The 13872-nt window shown below is 40.1% G+C and overlaps 1 protein-coding gene across 1 annotated transcript in view; it reads right to left on the reverse strand.

Moving 5' to 3' along the window:
* Positions 1 to 1011: 1011 nt before the first annotated feature.
* Positions 1012 to 13872, reverse strand: part of ATP10B (ATPase phospholipid transporting 10B (putative)) — a 45720-nt gene continuing 32859 nt past the window's right edge. Inside the window, exons 12-22 of the mRNA XM_058035102.1 lie at positions 13760 to 13866; positions 12958 to 13084; positions 11282 to 11466; positions 8892 to 9204; positions 7670 to 7746; positions 6967 to 7092; positions 5644 to 5844; positions 4974 to 5054; positions 4762 to 4866; positions 4134 to 4321; positions 1012 to 1492 (exon numbers count right to left, since the gene is read on the reverse strand). Of these exons, the coding sequence (XP_057891085.1) occupies positions 1012 to 1492; positions 4134 to 4321; positions 4762 to 4866; positions 4974 to 5054; positions 5644 to 5844; positions 6967 to 7092; positions 7670 to 7746; positions 8892 to 9204; positions 11282 to 11466; positions 12958 to 13084; positions 13760 to 13866 (1991 nt within the window). The remainder of the gene's footprint in view (positions 1493 to 4133; positions 4322 to 4761; positions 4867 to 4973; positions 5055 to 5643; positions 5845 to 6966; positions 7093 to 7669; positions 7747 to 8891; positions 9205 to 11281; positions 11467 to 12957; positions 13085 to 13759; positions 13867 to 13872) is intronic.

Raw genomic sequence — 13872 nt, forward strand, 5'->3', positions numbered from 1 at the left:
TTTTACACCATGTTCTTCCTACAATGTGATTAGGGACCTTCATATATGTCTTGTCAAAATCTCCATTACTGAGATCCATCAACTAATGAATGTGACACACTGTGGGGAGGAGCATGATTCATACTTGACTGAATTCAGCAGCACCACATAACAATATAGGGAACTGAGATAAGAAACTGAATTTCTAGAATAAAAATCAGGGACAACTTAAGAATTCCAGGACACAAATCCTTGAATGTGACTTGTTATATCTGTCTACTTCTGTAGGTATGAAAAAGTAGACTCCTCTTACCACCAAGTTGTCTTGGCAGTTTATGTGGTTCAGTATTTATATTCTTCATCTTTATAACCTCATTTGTCCTTTTCTTAACAATATCAGGTCAACTGCTATCTGCATAAAAATCTTACTCTTCAGAGAACACAGGCTGTAGAGCTGATACTGCTGTATGTGTAAAGCACATATATTAAAACCTGGGACATTCTCTAATGTCTCTCCATTGCTATTATTCTGCAAGTACCTTTAGTATCTGCAGGTAGTAATTTTTCATGCAGAATTTTAATTTTTAAGTTACTAAGCTCCTTTTTAGAATTTGAGAGTAAAAATCTAGAGTGGGATGCGTTGCTTTAAGAGTTGATTTAATAAAGAATGGATTCTCTTTGTATTAACTCAATAGCATAATAATAACAACATTGAAACTTCACAAGTATTCCCTATTAATATGATACAAAAATATCTGTTGAAAGAAAGTAATTGTGCAATTCTCAGCAACTGCATGATGCTCATGTAATGTTTCTGTGACATGACCAGACCAGGAAGATCACAAAGCCATGTACTGATAAACCCAGACAATGATGCATTCAGCTAAGGTTGCATATTGGAGTTGCTATTGCACTACTCCAGCTGCCTCTCTCTCCATTTCTAGTGAGAATAATGGCTGAGCATAAACATTTTTATTTTCCCTGTTGAGTCCTCCTCCACATGGGCTGTGGGTTCCATTTCTGAACGTTTCCTCAGAGTGTCACTGAGCTCACTGACCGCCGGTGGTAATTAAAGCTTTTGAGATAATCTTTACCATCCTGCCCAGGAGCTGCTTCCCTGCTGGCTACAAGGGGATGATGGCCAGAGGAAGGCCCTGCTGAAGAATCAGCAGCAGCAGATTCTTCCTCTGCCCACCTGTTAAAGAAGTAATAGCCTTCCTCGTATGTGCTTCTCCCCAGAGGATTAGGGGCAGAAACTCCCAGATTTTCTGTGTCCCTGGGAGACAGGGCTGCAGCTGGATGTAGAAATGGTGACACACATAAGTGGCTGATGCTTTGGTCAAGGTCATCATTAGATGCAGGTGAGGCCACAGGTGCACTAGAAGCAGCTTCTTTTCTTGATCTTAGTTTCTGGATTTCAACGTCCTGTTGCTCCTTAGGAAGCTTTTCTACTTGCTGTGCTCTCAGAACAAGAGATGCTCCAAGGGTTCCTCGTAGGGCAAAAATAAAGAACCTGATGAAGGAGGAAAGGAATGGATTTTTTAATCTGTGGGCTCATTCCATAATCTACATCACGTATCCCAAATACAGATACTAATTTTCCATTATTTACAGACATCAGGTAGACACCTTATACCTGGTAGAAAGTTGACTCCTGGATCTTAACACAACATGTTACTACATATTTAGCTTGACCTGTATAGAGTCAACTATATGTATATATTATCATTGTTTTGGTATTTATAACTACTTGTTTGCTGAACAGTGAAGAAAAAAAGAAAAAATCTCAAGAGATGCAATATTTGAAAATATGGAAGTTGCATTTATGCTGCTAAAACAGGCTAAAGAAGAGATCCTAATTTGTTAGATAAGAGAAAATCAGAAGTTAAAAACCTCAGCTTTTGGATTTTTTCAGAAAGCAGCAACAGAAATGTCCTCTCTGCCCTTTGCAGGACAGAGAACTTATGTAACTAAATATTGTGTGTTGTGAGACTGCATACATCCTCTCTCCATGTCATATCATCTTTGTGTGAAAATCAAAGTCTCTTTCAAAGCATCTTTTTTATTAGGATTTGACCTTTACATAGGTGGCTTCAACATGTATTTTATAACAAACATGGTTACTCTGTGAAATTGCATTTCAAAAGGTGCCATCCTCACATCCTGCTGCTCAATGTATCTATAAACAAGATTTACAAGATTTAAAGCCTAACAAGCAGCAGTACAGAAAGGGCTTTTAAGGCAATGAATTTCTTGGGCTTGCACAAGCAGGAGTGGATAAAGTGAATTTGCTGTGCCTGTGCTCAGGCTGGTCAATCCCAACAGAATCTCAGGTCTGCTCAGGAAGTGCAGAGCATGGGAGAGCCCAAGACTTTCTGTGTACATCTGCTGAGGGTCACAATGTCCTGTGTCTTTCTCCTCAGCCCGTTTTCTGCATCTTTAGTGCAAGTTCCAGGTAAACCAGACAGGATGACAGAGAAGGAATAGGAAACTCTGTCTCCCATCCTGTAAACTGCTCTCACCTGCTCCTGCCCTCCCACAGCCCCGCAGGGTGTGAGGCCAGGCTGGGCACAGGCCAAGGCTCCCCCTGAGTGCTGCAGCCCAGACCAAAGGCAGCACTCAGGGGAAGAACCCAGGAGAGCAATTATTTAAAAAAAACCTGTTAGAAGGAACCCAGAACCTCCAGAAACCAAGTGAGGAGATAAGGAGCCAGGCAGAACAGTGCAATGGACCATGGAATGGAATGGAAGTTAAAATTTAGTGCATTTCAGCAAAGGGTGGTTTCACCACTGCTGTCATCTGCTGGCACAGCTCAGTTGGAGTAGAAACAGGTCCTGGATATTCTGCAGGTGAAGGAGTGTGCAGAAAATAATCTGGGGTACCAATACAAAGGAACAGCACTTGTCCAGATTTGAAGATATGAATATATCACCCTTAACCTCAGTAACCAGCTGAAGCAGCAAGGACCTTAAGTGTGCTAAACTCCCAAGATGGAGACACGAGCTCTCTAACCACGTGCTTGACGCAGCTCTCAGCAGAAAGCTCAGGGTCAAAAATGTCACTGTGAATGAGGGCTAATAGGAAAACAAAAGTCATGCAGGAGCAAAGCAGACTGGAAAAGGATGCCCTGCCTAGAAGACATGAGACCTTACTGAATTGTGTTGTTTATTCTGATCTGAACTTATATAACATAAAAATCACAAGAGCATCACAACTCAAATGGGAAAATAAGAATAGTTTGAAGAAAAACACCATCTATTGTTGAAAAGTTCCTTTTCAGTCAAAGCTAAGACTCAGATTCTAATGCCTTAAAGCACTTACAAAACCAGATACTAAAAATATTGTCCTGAATTTTGTAATACCAGTGTGCTGCATTACTTCATGGAAATTAGGATGAGAAGGAAACCAGCAAGATAGTCAAACCAACCCATTTCTTTCAATGCCCAAGCAAATAACAAATAAATATTCGAAACAAATGGTGCAACTCAAAACATACCTGCTTTAAGAATTGCTAATGTATTGAACATCAAAAGTAGTAATGTTCCCATATATATATGGGGACAGAATAAGTCTGTTTTTTAAACCATTTTTTCAGCAACATATCACAATAACTATCCCTCTCCAAATATTATACAGTCTCAATTAAAATTATCTTTAAAAAATCTGATTTTTTGCAATACAAAGTTAAACTAAAATTCTGGATGCAATGAATATTTTTCATAAATAAATGCTCTTAAATTCAGCTTAGAAATGCATCATAATGTACTTGAAACCAAGAATATATTTAGTAACTCTCAAACATACAGGAATAATTCAAAGATTTGTTTATAATCTTGATCTGCTCAACAAAGTTGTGGTCATGACAGTGAATAATTAGGTAGCAGATCTGTACTGGTAAATTTTGATGCACCCCAAGAAGAAAGGTTTCCCTGATGGGAAAAGTAGAAGATACATAGTGACTGATCTAGGGTTATATAACTGAAAAAACGAATGGTTCTTGAACTGGAAGGTTGAACTCAGGCATCTGCCTTCCACTCTGATCCATTATCCTGTGCAGCACGTGTCTGACACATCACATATCTGTACACATCTCTGTCGTTTCTTCACTCCCATGTCTGCAAACTCACAAAAGGAAAACACTCAAACATCCAAACCTTGGTAAGAGCGCGACGACGGGGGTGATGAGGCACAACAAATAGAAGGTGGGGTCCTTGAGCTGCCTCTGCATGATCCAGTAGGGGTTGGTGGGGGAGCTGCAGAGCACGCAGGCACCGTTGTAGGCGACAGAGAAGATGAGGTACAAAGCCACACTGCAGAGCATTGCCACCAGCTGCAGCACGGTCTGCAAGCACAAGGGAAGCCAGTGAGACCCTGCCTGGGTGGGTGCGAGACAGGAGGGGACAAAGGCAGCTGGGAAGAGTGCATCTAACAGTGCATTTTACTGAAATCTGCAGTAGCAGAAATAGCCAGAAATAATTTAGAGAACAGCAGTGAATACAGTTCTCCAAGTTACACTGCATACATTGAGGTATGCAAGTATTTGGCACTGTCCTGTCTGAAGGCATGATAGAAACAAATTCTGTCACTGAAGGTATTAACCTGGGGCTACTAAAAAATTCTGGCCCTTTGTGAAATCTTAGTGTACCTGTTACTTACTTTTTGTGACCCAGAATTCAGGTAAATGACTCTGAAAGAGAATTCTATGCCTACACAAGATGCAACATTCACAATAAAAACCCCAAACCAAAACAGTGCTGCGAACAGGACAGATCAAATACATACCCATGTTTTCATTTCGAGAGCCTGGTGCAAGAGAATGGTCAGGAGGGCGATGGTGTTGATGGGGTTTCCAAAGGAAAACACATCTATGTCAGAGTCTTTGTAGGTCTGCAAAACAGGCAGAGAGACTCTGGTGAACTCTGACTATTCAGAACTGAATTTACTACTTCTAAGGAGGACAGGAGAGTGAGAACATTAATAAGCCTGTTACTTACCAAATAAGGGACAAAGAAGCAAATGAGGCTTTGATAGAAGGCATCCAACATTGTAATAATAAAAGCTGACAAGTTGTATATCTGCAGGAGTTTACAGATAACAGTCATTATGATGGGATATGTGTCTCTAGCTGTCCTGCAAACATAATTGCTGTTTGTCTTCCATTCACACCACTAATTATTGCTAACTGGTCTCTTTCTATGAATAAATACCTCCTGAGCAGCTGATTAAACCAAAGGCTTATCTCTAAACAGGCATTTTATCTGTGTTAATAAAGACAGACCTTAGGAATATTACCAAGTCTACCAAGAGTATTAAAAGCTGAATTTTGCCAATGTCACGTCCCTTCACAATGGATGTTATTCCTCAAATTCTTTCTCCAAGCTCCTTCTAGAGTTATAAAATTGGTCAAAAATCCTTTCTTCTAATGCAACACTTATTTTGTGCCATTTTAATTTGACTATTTGCCCTATTTAAAATTACCTAGTGACCTCTGGTGTCACAGCTCCCATGGAGTGGAATGCATTACTGGAGAGACAGAAGATTGGACCCTGTTGTTTCAACATTCCAAGTAAGTCTAAACTCTTTTCTTCCTTCCCTCATTCCTCAACAAAAAAACCCTGTGGTCCTTTGGGTTATCAAGCAGTTATTTCAGCAGCCATGACATACCTCTGAATTCTGTCCATTCTTGTACAGCTCGGGCAGACGCAGGAGCGTTTCTGCAGAAACATCTTTGTCAAGGATTCCAAAGAGGAGAGGGGGCACCGAGGTGAACAAGAGGTTGAATAAGACCATCTGCCAGTAATCTAGCATGGTGTTGCCTGAGAAGCCACAGAAGAACTGGTACCAGAAGAGCAGGTTGACGTAGCACTGGGAGAAGCACAGACAAACAAACACATAGTTACACCTGTGGTTTATTTGTTTATTGAGGCACTGGTTATCAACAGAACCTCCTCTGAGGACAGGAGCACTGGCTAAAGGCACTGCACTTCGTTCCATAAATCAATATACCCTAAGGGTCTGTTTCACAGTGATCCACTGTGATACAGCTTTTTAAAAGGCATTGTGGTCCTTTGAGAATGTATCAGAGAATAACTGAGTGAACTGTTCACAGCCCTGAGCACCAGATTTTAGAATCCTTTTGGAATCTCATTGTCCATGTGGAATCAAAGGCGTGCTGCTCCCTAATGCTATGGGGGACATTAAAGAACAGCGGCATCCTAGTCTGGAGAGCTAACTCACATTGCAAATAAATAGCCCTTGAACTCTTAAAGGATGTCCAGTCAAAAAAAGCAAAGTGTTAATTTCCTCTACAAATTTTAACAGTAATAAGAAGTAATCCTTATTGAAAATTATTAAAAACTTCATGAAAAAACAGATACCTTGAATTCTAGGTAAAAAGCCTTTCATGCTCAGAGCGCATTTCATGTCAAATGGACTTGTTTTCCCAGTCTGGTAGGAACTGAATTACTTCATTTTTTCCACTTTATATCATACTTCAATGCATAGATCATTTGCATATACATTAAATTTTTAATAAAAATGACAGATATGAATGCATCATTACTTGCAAGTGGCTCCTATAAAAATTCAGAGGTTTCAAGGCAGGCATTTCTTAGTACACACTCATCTACATTCGAGTGCTAATAATCTGATCTCCCTCATGCAAATTTTATTTTGAGGCTCATGGGTATTATTAATAAAGTTTCTTGTGCTAGCATATAAAGTTACTAAGCCTTGAGTCCTTTTTCCCTCTGGAATAATGCTATTTCAAAATATATTTAGAGCCTGTATTTTTCTCAATGCTCTATGCAGCATCTTGCTAAGAAGGAAGGGGCATACTATAAACTTGCAAAGTGAAGGAATACAACTGTAGCTTCATAAAAAATAAGAGTATAACCTGCAAAAACCAAAAACAAACAACCAAGAAAACCCTCAGCGCTGGAATTAACCTTTGCTAGGATGAACACTTAATAATTTTAATCATCTTACCACATTTTTGTAGAAAAAGTAAATCACCATCTTTGCCAGGCGAGCATAGCACCAATGTCCGTGGACAAGAAGGAGCTTTTTGAGATGCTTAAATCGGGGTATTGCAAAGTCACTGGCCATCACAGCCTTGGGGAAAAGGAATACAAAGTCATTTACAATGCATCCTTTTCACACACTATGTAATGAAATTTGAACATAGACATTGAAGCAATTTCCTACTATTGAATATTGTAGAAGAAACAAACCAACAAACCTCAAGAACATAGTTGGAGCTTTCTATCTCTGCAGAGCTCTCCATTTAAGGAGAATAAGGAAGGGGGATGTATGGGAAAGGATATAGGGCAGAAGATTATGGAAGAGAATCCACAAAACCTAGAAACCTGGAAATGCAGCAGCTGAGAAGATTCAGAAACCAGATGCTCACCTAACACTGGGCAGACATCTGCTAATTTTCCAGTCTCATGAGCAAACACAGGTTTGTCCTCACATGATAATTTTTTGGCTCAAAATGCTCTTTTTTTTTTTTTTTTTTTTTTTTTTTTTTTTTTTTTTTTTGTGGCTGGGCTCTTAATTACAAACTGCATATTAATTTATGATGCCAACTTGCATTTTTAAGATGACACTTGAGAGTGTAGGGCTGCTATGAAACTTATTAAGCCTTTAGGGACTACCTGACAAAAGAGGAAAGAAACTGAGAGGATACCTGCATGCCTTCTTGGCCAGATATTCCAATTCCAACATCAGCTGCTTGAATCATACTCACGTCGTTTGCACCATCCCCTAGAGTGGGAAAACAGGAGGGAACAATAACAATGCAAGAAAGGCTGCCTCCATCAGAAGAAGGAAATAATCTCAGCTGTGCTGATTATTTCAAATATTCTGTACTACCATGCATCTTGATCAGGAGAACTGATGTGTGGCATCAAGCATCAAGGCTCTGGTCTTGGTCTCCCTCCTTCCCTGGCTCCACCAGAGCAAAATCCAGCATTGGGACCAGCTGGGTGGTGACACAGCAACCCCAATCCCATTTAGATCAGCATCATTTTGTGTTTCTGCTTGGCCAAATCCATATGCTCAGGAACATGTTTTGCAACACCCTATTTCACTGAATTCTCTGAATCTATGACAAATTTGATTGCAGATGACAACGTAACAAGCCAGTTTCAAGAATTATTTTGCTCATTTCAACTCACAGCAATATGTTAAGTATGTAACCAAATTTCCAGGGAAGGAACAGCCATGCTTATTGCTTGCAATATGGAGATTGCAAATTAGGTTAGTTGGTAAAGTAAATGAAGCAGTAGGCTGAAAGCTTATGGTTTGAACTGTAAGGCAAAGTAATATTTCAAAAATACAATAGACTTTTCTCTTTTGTCCACAGAGGTGTATTTGTTTAGTTTGGAGTAATCTAAATCAATTCATCAAGGATTTTAGTGGCATCATTTACCAAAAGTGTGGAAGGAAGTTCAAAGCATTTCACAATATTTGGAGGTAAAAGGCAAATGAGTGCTTAATACCACTCAGGAGATAATTCTGTTCTCACCAGGAAAATCTGACAGGAAAAGGGCGTTATGAGAAGATAAAACAGTGACTAACAATGAGTGATTTCCAGGCCCAAAACAAGGACGTTTTGGAGGCAATATGTGCATGTGTTTGTACTGATGTGCATGAAGGGGACTTCTGGGAGATTCTGAATTTGTAGTGCCTTCATCTGTTTAGAGGAGGTGGATTTGCTTTGTGAAAGCTGAAGCAGGGCTTTTATATGGGCTTTGATCAGGACAGATTAATCAATGCTGTTTCCTCACCGCCCCTACCTGAGGCACAAAAATTTGCCCCATACAATACATCCCCCACATTCCTCTCCAAGACAGAACCTGCCATGTCCCTGTGAGATGCAGGGTAGGCAGGTAGGATGAAGGAGGTACCTATGGAGAGGGTCATGGCTTTCAGCTGCCTCCGGACCAGCTTGACCACCATGCTCTTCTGCAGGGGCGTGGAGCAGCAGCAGAGCACGGAGCGGCAGTGCCGCGCCAGCTCCAGCAGCTTCTCCTCCAAACCTCCCTGGAAGATGATGCTCAGCGTCCTCCCATCCAGCACCAGCCCAAACTCGGGGCTGGGGGCCTCAGGGGATGGCAGAGATGTTGGGATGATGCCAAAAATCTTCCTGCGCGGTTTGTCGCGCTCGTAATTCTTCTTCACCTCTTCCAGGGTTAAATTCAAGAGAGATTCACAAGTTTCCTGTGAGAAAACAGACGTGGGTCTAGAAATAGTTATCTCCATCTACAGCACAGCACCTTGCCAAATGTATATTTGTATAATCATGCCAGGGGGTTTAAGCCTATCAGATAAACATGAGGGGAAATTTACTGAGAAATGCACTGATTCATCTGATTGGACATTATTTCAATGACAGCATCCAATCCCTCAGTGAAAACACTGCACATTTTATCAGCCAGTTAACTGAGGTAAGGAATTATTCTAAAAGAAAATATAATAATCTTTACATCAGGAAGGCATGTGTGCATTTATGCTGAGAGTTCAGAAATTAAAAGAAAATATTTTCTTTCAAGGAGATTGAAAAATCTAGTTCTGATATGAACGGTGTGAGATATTGCAGCATTGGCTTCCACAAAAAATAAACTGTGGTAAGAGAAACAAGAGGTCCACATTTTCAAAATTACCCACTAACTTTCAGAGTTAGGCCTTTTCTAAGTCACATGTCAGGCATGTGTCACAATTAGAAACAGAAATAAAACTTCATCTTTTCAAGCATGTGCCTCAAACGCAAAGTCCTTCTGTCTTAGCGAATCTGCTTCGTGTTGGATCAAGTCCCCTTTTAGATGCCAACAACTGGAATTGACTTAGTAGCACGTAGAAACAGATTTAAGGGGAAAACTCTCACCCCTCCCATCCAGATCTCCTAAACTGGCACATCACTATCAGAGAAAATCCAAGACGATATCAAAGTTATTTTGCTCCCTCTTAGTACCCAAAGTCCTCCTTCTGTGGCCCTGAATATCTGAGGAGCTAATCACTCCTCTTTCTGCCTTTTCTGTCAGCTTTATTGAGTGATGATTCAGTTCTATAATGTTATTTTCACTTTATGTAGCATAAGGTACATGTGTAGGATGTTTGCAAGATTTAAATTACTCTTAAGTGGGAGGTTCTGGAATCAAATGTACCTCTGACATCTAATAAAAACCTGCATCTAGCATGAACACCTAAAACCCCTAAAAATATTGAAGAAACGTCATCTTTGTGTGAACAAACCAAAAACAGCAGTGGAAATTCCTGGTTTGCCTTGACTTGCCTTTTGAAACAAAATCTGCCAAGCTACCTAATTATGTTGCATCTTCTTGGAAGATATCTCATTTTCAGTGTTTGAATAATCTGCTGGGCTCAGGGGTAAGGAGAGGCCCTTCCCACTGACACTACTTCAAGACCTAAGTTTGGCAAAATTAACAGGTTAAATGTATATATTACAGTGTCCCTCGCTGTTGCTATTGAGAGTCTCTTTCAGAATTTGTCTTTGGTTTAATTTTGAAAGTGAGGGAACTAAATCTTATTGTGGAGAAACTCCAGTGTCCCCTGAACCAAGGGGGTTCCCAAAGTCCCCATGTGTATACAGGTTGCTTCTGAGCCTGGAACCACAGAGGCTGCTGTGGGTAAATGCCCATGCTGGCATTTCTGGGAGCCAGGGTGGTCCTGCCTGCAGCATCTCTGCTCTGGCACCAGCCCTGTCTAATTTCCATCCTAAATGTATTCATTCTGCTTCCTGTTAAAGCAGATCTGTGTTTCAAATGGAATTACACCTTGGAATGTTTTCTGTGCCACATTCCACATCATCTTTGCCTGTTTCTCTATTTCCATGACATTGAAAGAGACAGATATTTGCACAGGGTTTTTTCTCGTTTGGAGAGGTGCTAGCTGCAGACAAAAGCATTTAGAAACCAGGCCATCTCACTGCTCCACGCAACTGCCTAAACCAGTCAGTATTTTAACAGTATTTACTTAATCCTCACAATAGCTTTCTTGAGAAAAGCAAGCTTGTATTAGTAACCCTGGTTCTCTGGGGAGGGAAGCTGAGACAATCCAGGTGTGTAACTTGTCACACAGGGAAGCCCTGCCTGCCCTCCACAGCCTCGTGCCAGCCCTTGGAAGAGCTGAGCTCACTGTGCCTACTGCTCCTAATGCTATCTGGGGCTTTTTGACTGTTCTTTGTAAAGTGAGGTCTAAAACAACGGAACGCCAAGCTGCAAGACACAAAGAAAAGGTAAGATAGCAAATTCTGTGTGTTCTGTCTTTTTTTACTCACCTTATTTTCAGTGTTAATGGTGAAGACAGTGTCCCTTTGGTTCAGAAGCTTGCAGGAGTATGCAATGTTAACTGCTGTCTCCTGTTTGTCTCCTGTCAACACCCAAATTTTTATCCCAGCCTCTCTCAGAGACACAATAGTGTCAGGTACTCCGTCTTGAAGGCGATCTTCAATCCCTGTTGCTCCTGGGCAAATAGGAAAAGAAGAGAAATAATTATATTTTTATTAAAAAATCAAGCTGCTATTTTCTTGTTTAAAAAAAGCTCTTTGCTTTCCAATCACGCTGCTGAACTTATTGAGAATTGAACCAAGGTTTTTTCCAACAAACAAACATGCAGGCGCATGATCTGCATTTGGATTAAGGTCTGAATGTGTCAACAATCAAGTTCTGTCTCTTCATTTTGCTCATTGCAAGAACAATGCATTTCATTTCTTCCTAATAATCCAAAATGACAATGTGCTGGCAGAGGAATCACAGCATATGAATTTTAAAAATGCTGCATTAAGTCGCATCAAAGCAACCAGAAAAGATGAACTTTGACTGTTTAAATGGACGCTGTCCCTGTTGTCAAGTCAGCTGCTTCAGCCATCAAAGGCAGAAGAAACAGTACAGTACATTTTCTTTTTGAACATGCACAAACTTAGAAGCAGATGCCAACATTCATCCTGATGATGTTGGGAAATGACCATCTGAATGTTACAATACTCCTTATCCCTTCCACTAGAGGTCAGTTTGAAGATGCTGTAACTGTGGTACATTAAAGATAGATATTGATTTAGGCTAAGGGAACACTTTTTGCAAATTAAAATGTGAAAGCACAGAGAGCCTTCATAATTGGCAAAGGTAACAGACTCTGACAAGACCTACATTACCTCTTATGTGGTCTGCTTATGGTATTTAGCATTATTACTCTAATTTTTAAAATCACTGCAGAGATTATGAGAAGCCATAATATAAGCTATTACTTGCAATCACAGAAATTCAACAAAGTATGGGCACAAATTGCAGTCAAAGAAAAATGACAACTTCAAAAATCAAAGTCATAAAGAACAAAATGTTTGCAAACAAAATAGAACAGAAAGCACTGAAGTGCTCCATAATTTAACAGAATGATATTGTTAGATATGACAGTGATGAATAATGCAGAAATGTCAATCAATGTAAGTTTTAATGCTAAACATCCTTTTACAAAGAGCACAAAGCAAGCACAACAATGTAACAACAGCAGGAACTCAGTGGCAGAACACCTACATGTTGAATATACTGGATTTTATAATACAGTTCAATTACCAAAATTCCCTCAGAATTTGTGCCCAAAACTGAAGTTAATTTATGGCATTTTATAGGTTTATCTAAGGATATGGATGCATGATTGAACTGTGGGAACTTCATTCTCTACTGTGTCAGCTGAGCCACACTAACAGCTGATGTGCATGTTATTTGCTCAGGGCACACAATACCTGCAAGTAACTTTTTCAAAGTTATTGCAGCCCAAAATGCACAAGAATTTGTATAGACAGTCATTGGATTTTATCTCCCTAGTCTGGAGATTTGAAAACCACAGAGGAAGTACTTTAAATATAAATTAGTATAAGCTGTTGTCTGCCATACTGCCAAGACTATCACAGGAGAGCAAGTGATACTTCATGCAATGACAATTCTTATTTTTAGCTACCCAGCAGGGTGAGTTTGGTCTCCAGATGCTGTGCTGTCTCTATCAACAGCTCCTCTCTGTTGTCAATTGCAGCTTCTGCCTCCTGACGAAAATTGGCCCATTTTTGAAAGTCATCTTCATTCAAGACCTGCATAACACAATTTAAACAGTGTTTATTTGAAATTTAAATAAGAGAGGAATGCCAACATTCCGGATCACAGAGATTTCACTCGTTTCCAAACTGGTAAAGTACTGTGTCATCTTTAAAATAACTCAGACTTTTCCAAGAGAAAACTGCAACCACAAGTAGTTTGTACAGATGACCTACAGCTGAGACTCAACAATATGACATAGGGAAACTCTTGCTCGCATAACTCTTGCTTAGCTGAGAACACACAGTTTCTGAGGCCTGATCTGCATTTCTCCAGAGCTTGAATATGATCCATTTGTTGCACAGTGACAACTCCTGTATGAAAGCATGACACTAAAATTCACTAATTCAGGCTGAGAGCAAGATTTTTGACAGTTGAATGCCAAGTAAAAGAGAAAAAGTTTGACTGCTCTGCAGACTCTCTTTCTTGCGTGGAAGCACTGTAGAGTAGGTCAGCTGAGTTACTATAGGAGAAACAGAGATAAATGTTTTGAGACTGACTAAAAATACCTCATTGGGTCACATTGAAGAAAAAGAGAAAAAAAGACTCCAGACAAGGCAATAGAGGGACAAAGAGATGGGTATATCTGGCTGGTTGTCTGAAGCAGAATTATAACCACTATATTTTTCTAGCAATTCTATTGACATGTACAGAACCTGGTGCTCTCCCACCTTCTTAGCTATGCACAGGGTTCTCAGTCCATCATGGGCATAGTAGTCCAGATGCTTCTGTGTTCTTTCTTTTATTCTTTTCATTCTCTTGTCTGAGCTAATGTCACCTGTGA

Source organism: Melospiza georgiana, chromosome 15 (genome assembly GCF_028018845.1).
Source record: "Melospiza georgiana isolate bMelGeo1 chromosome 15, bMelGeo1.pri, whole genome shotgun sequence".
Classification (NCBI taxonomy): Eukaryota; Metazoa; Chordata; class Aves; order Passeriformes; family Passerellidae; genus Melospiza; species Melospiza georgiana.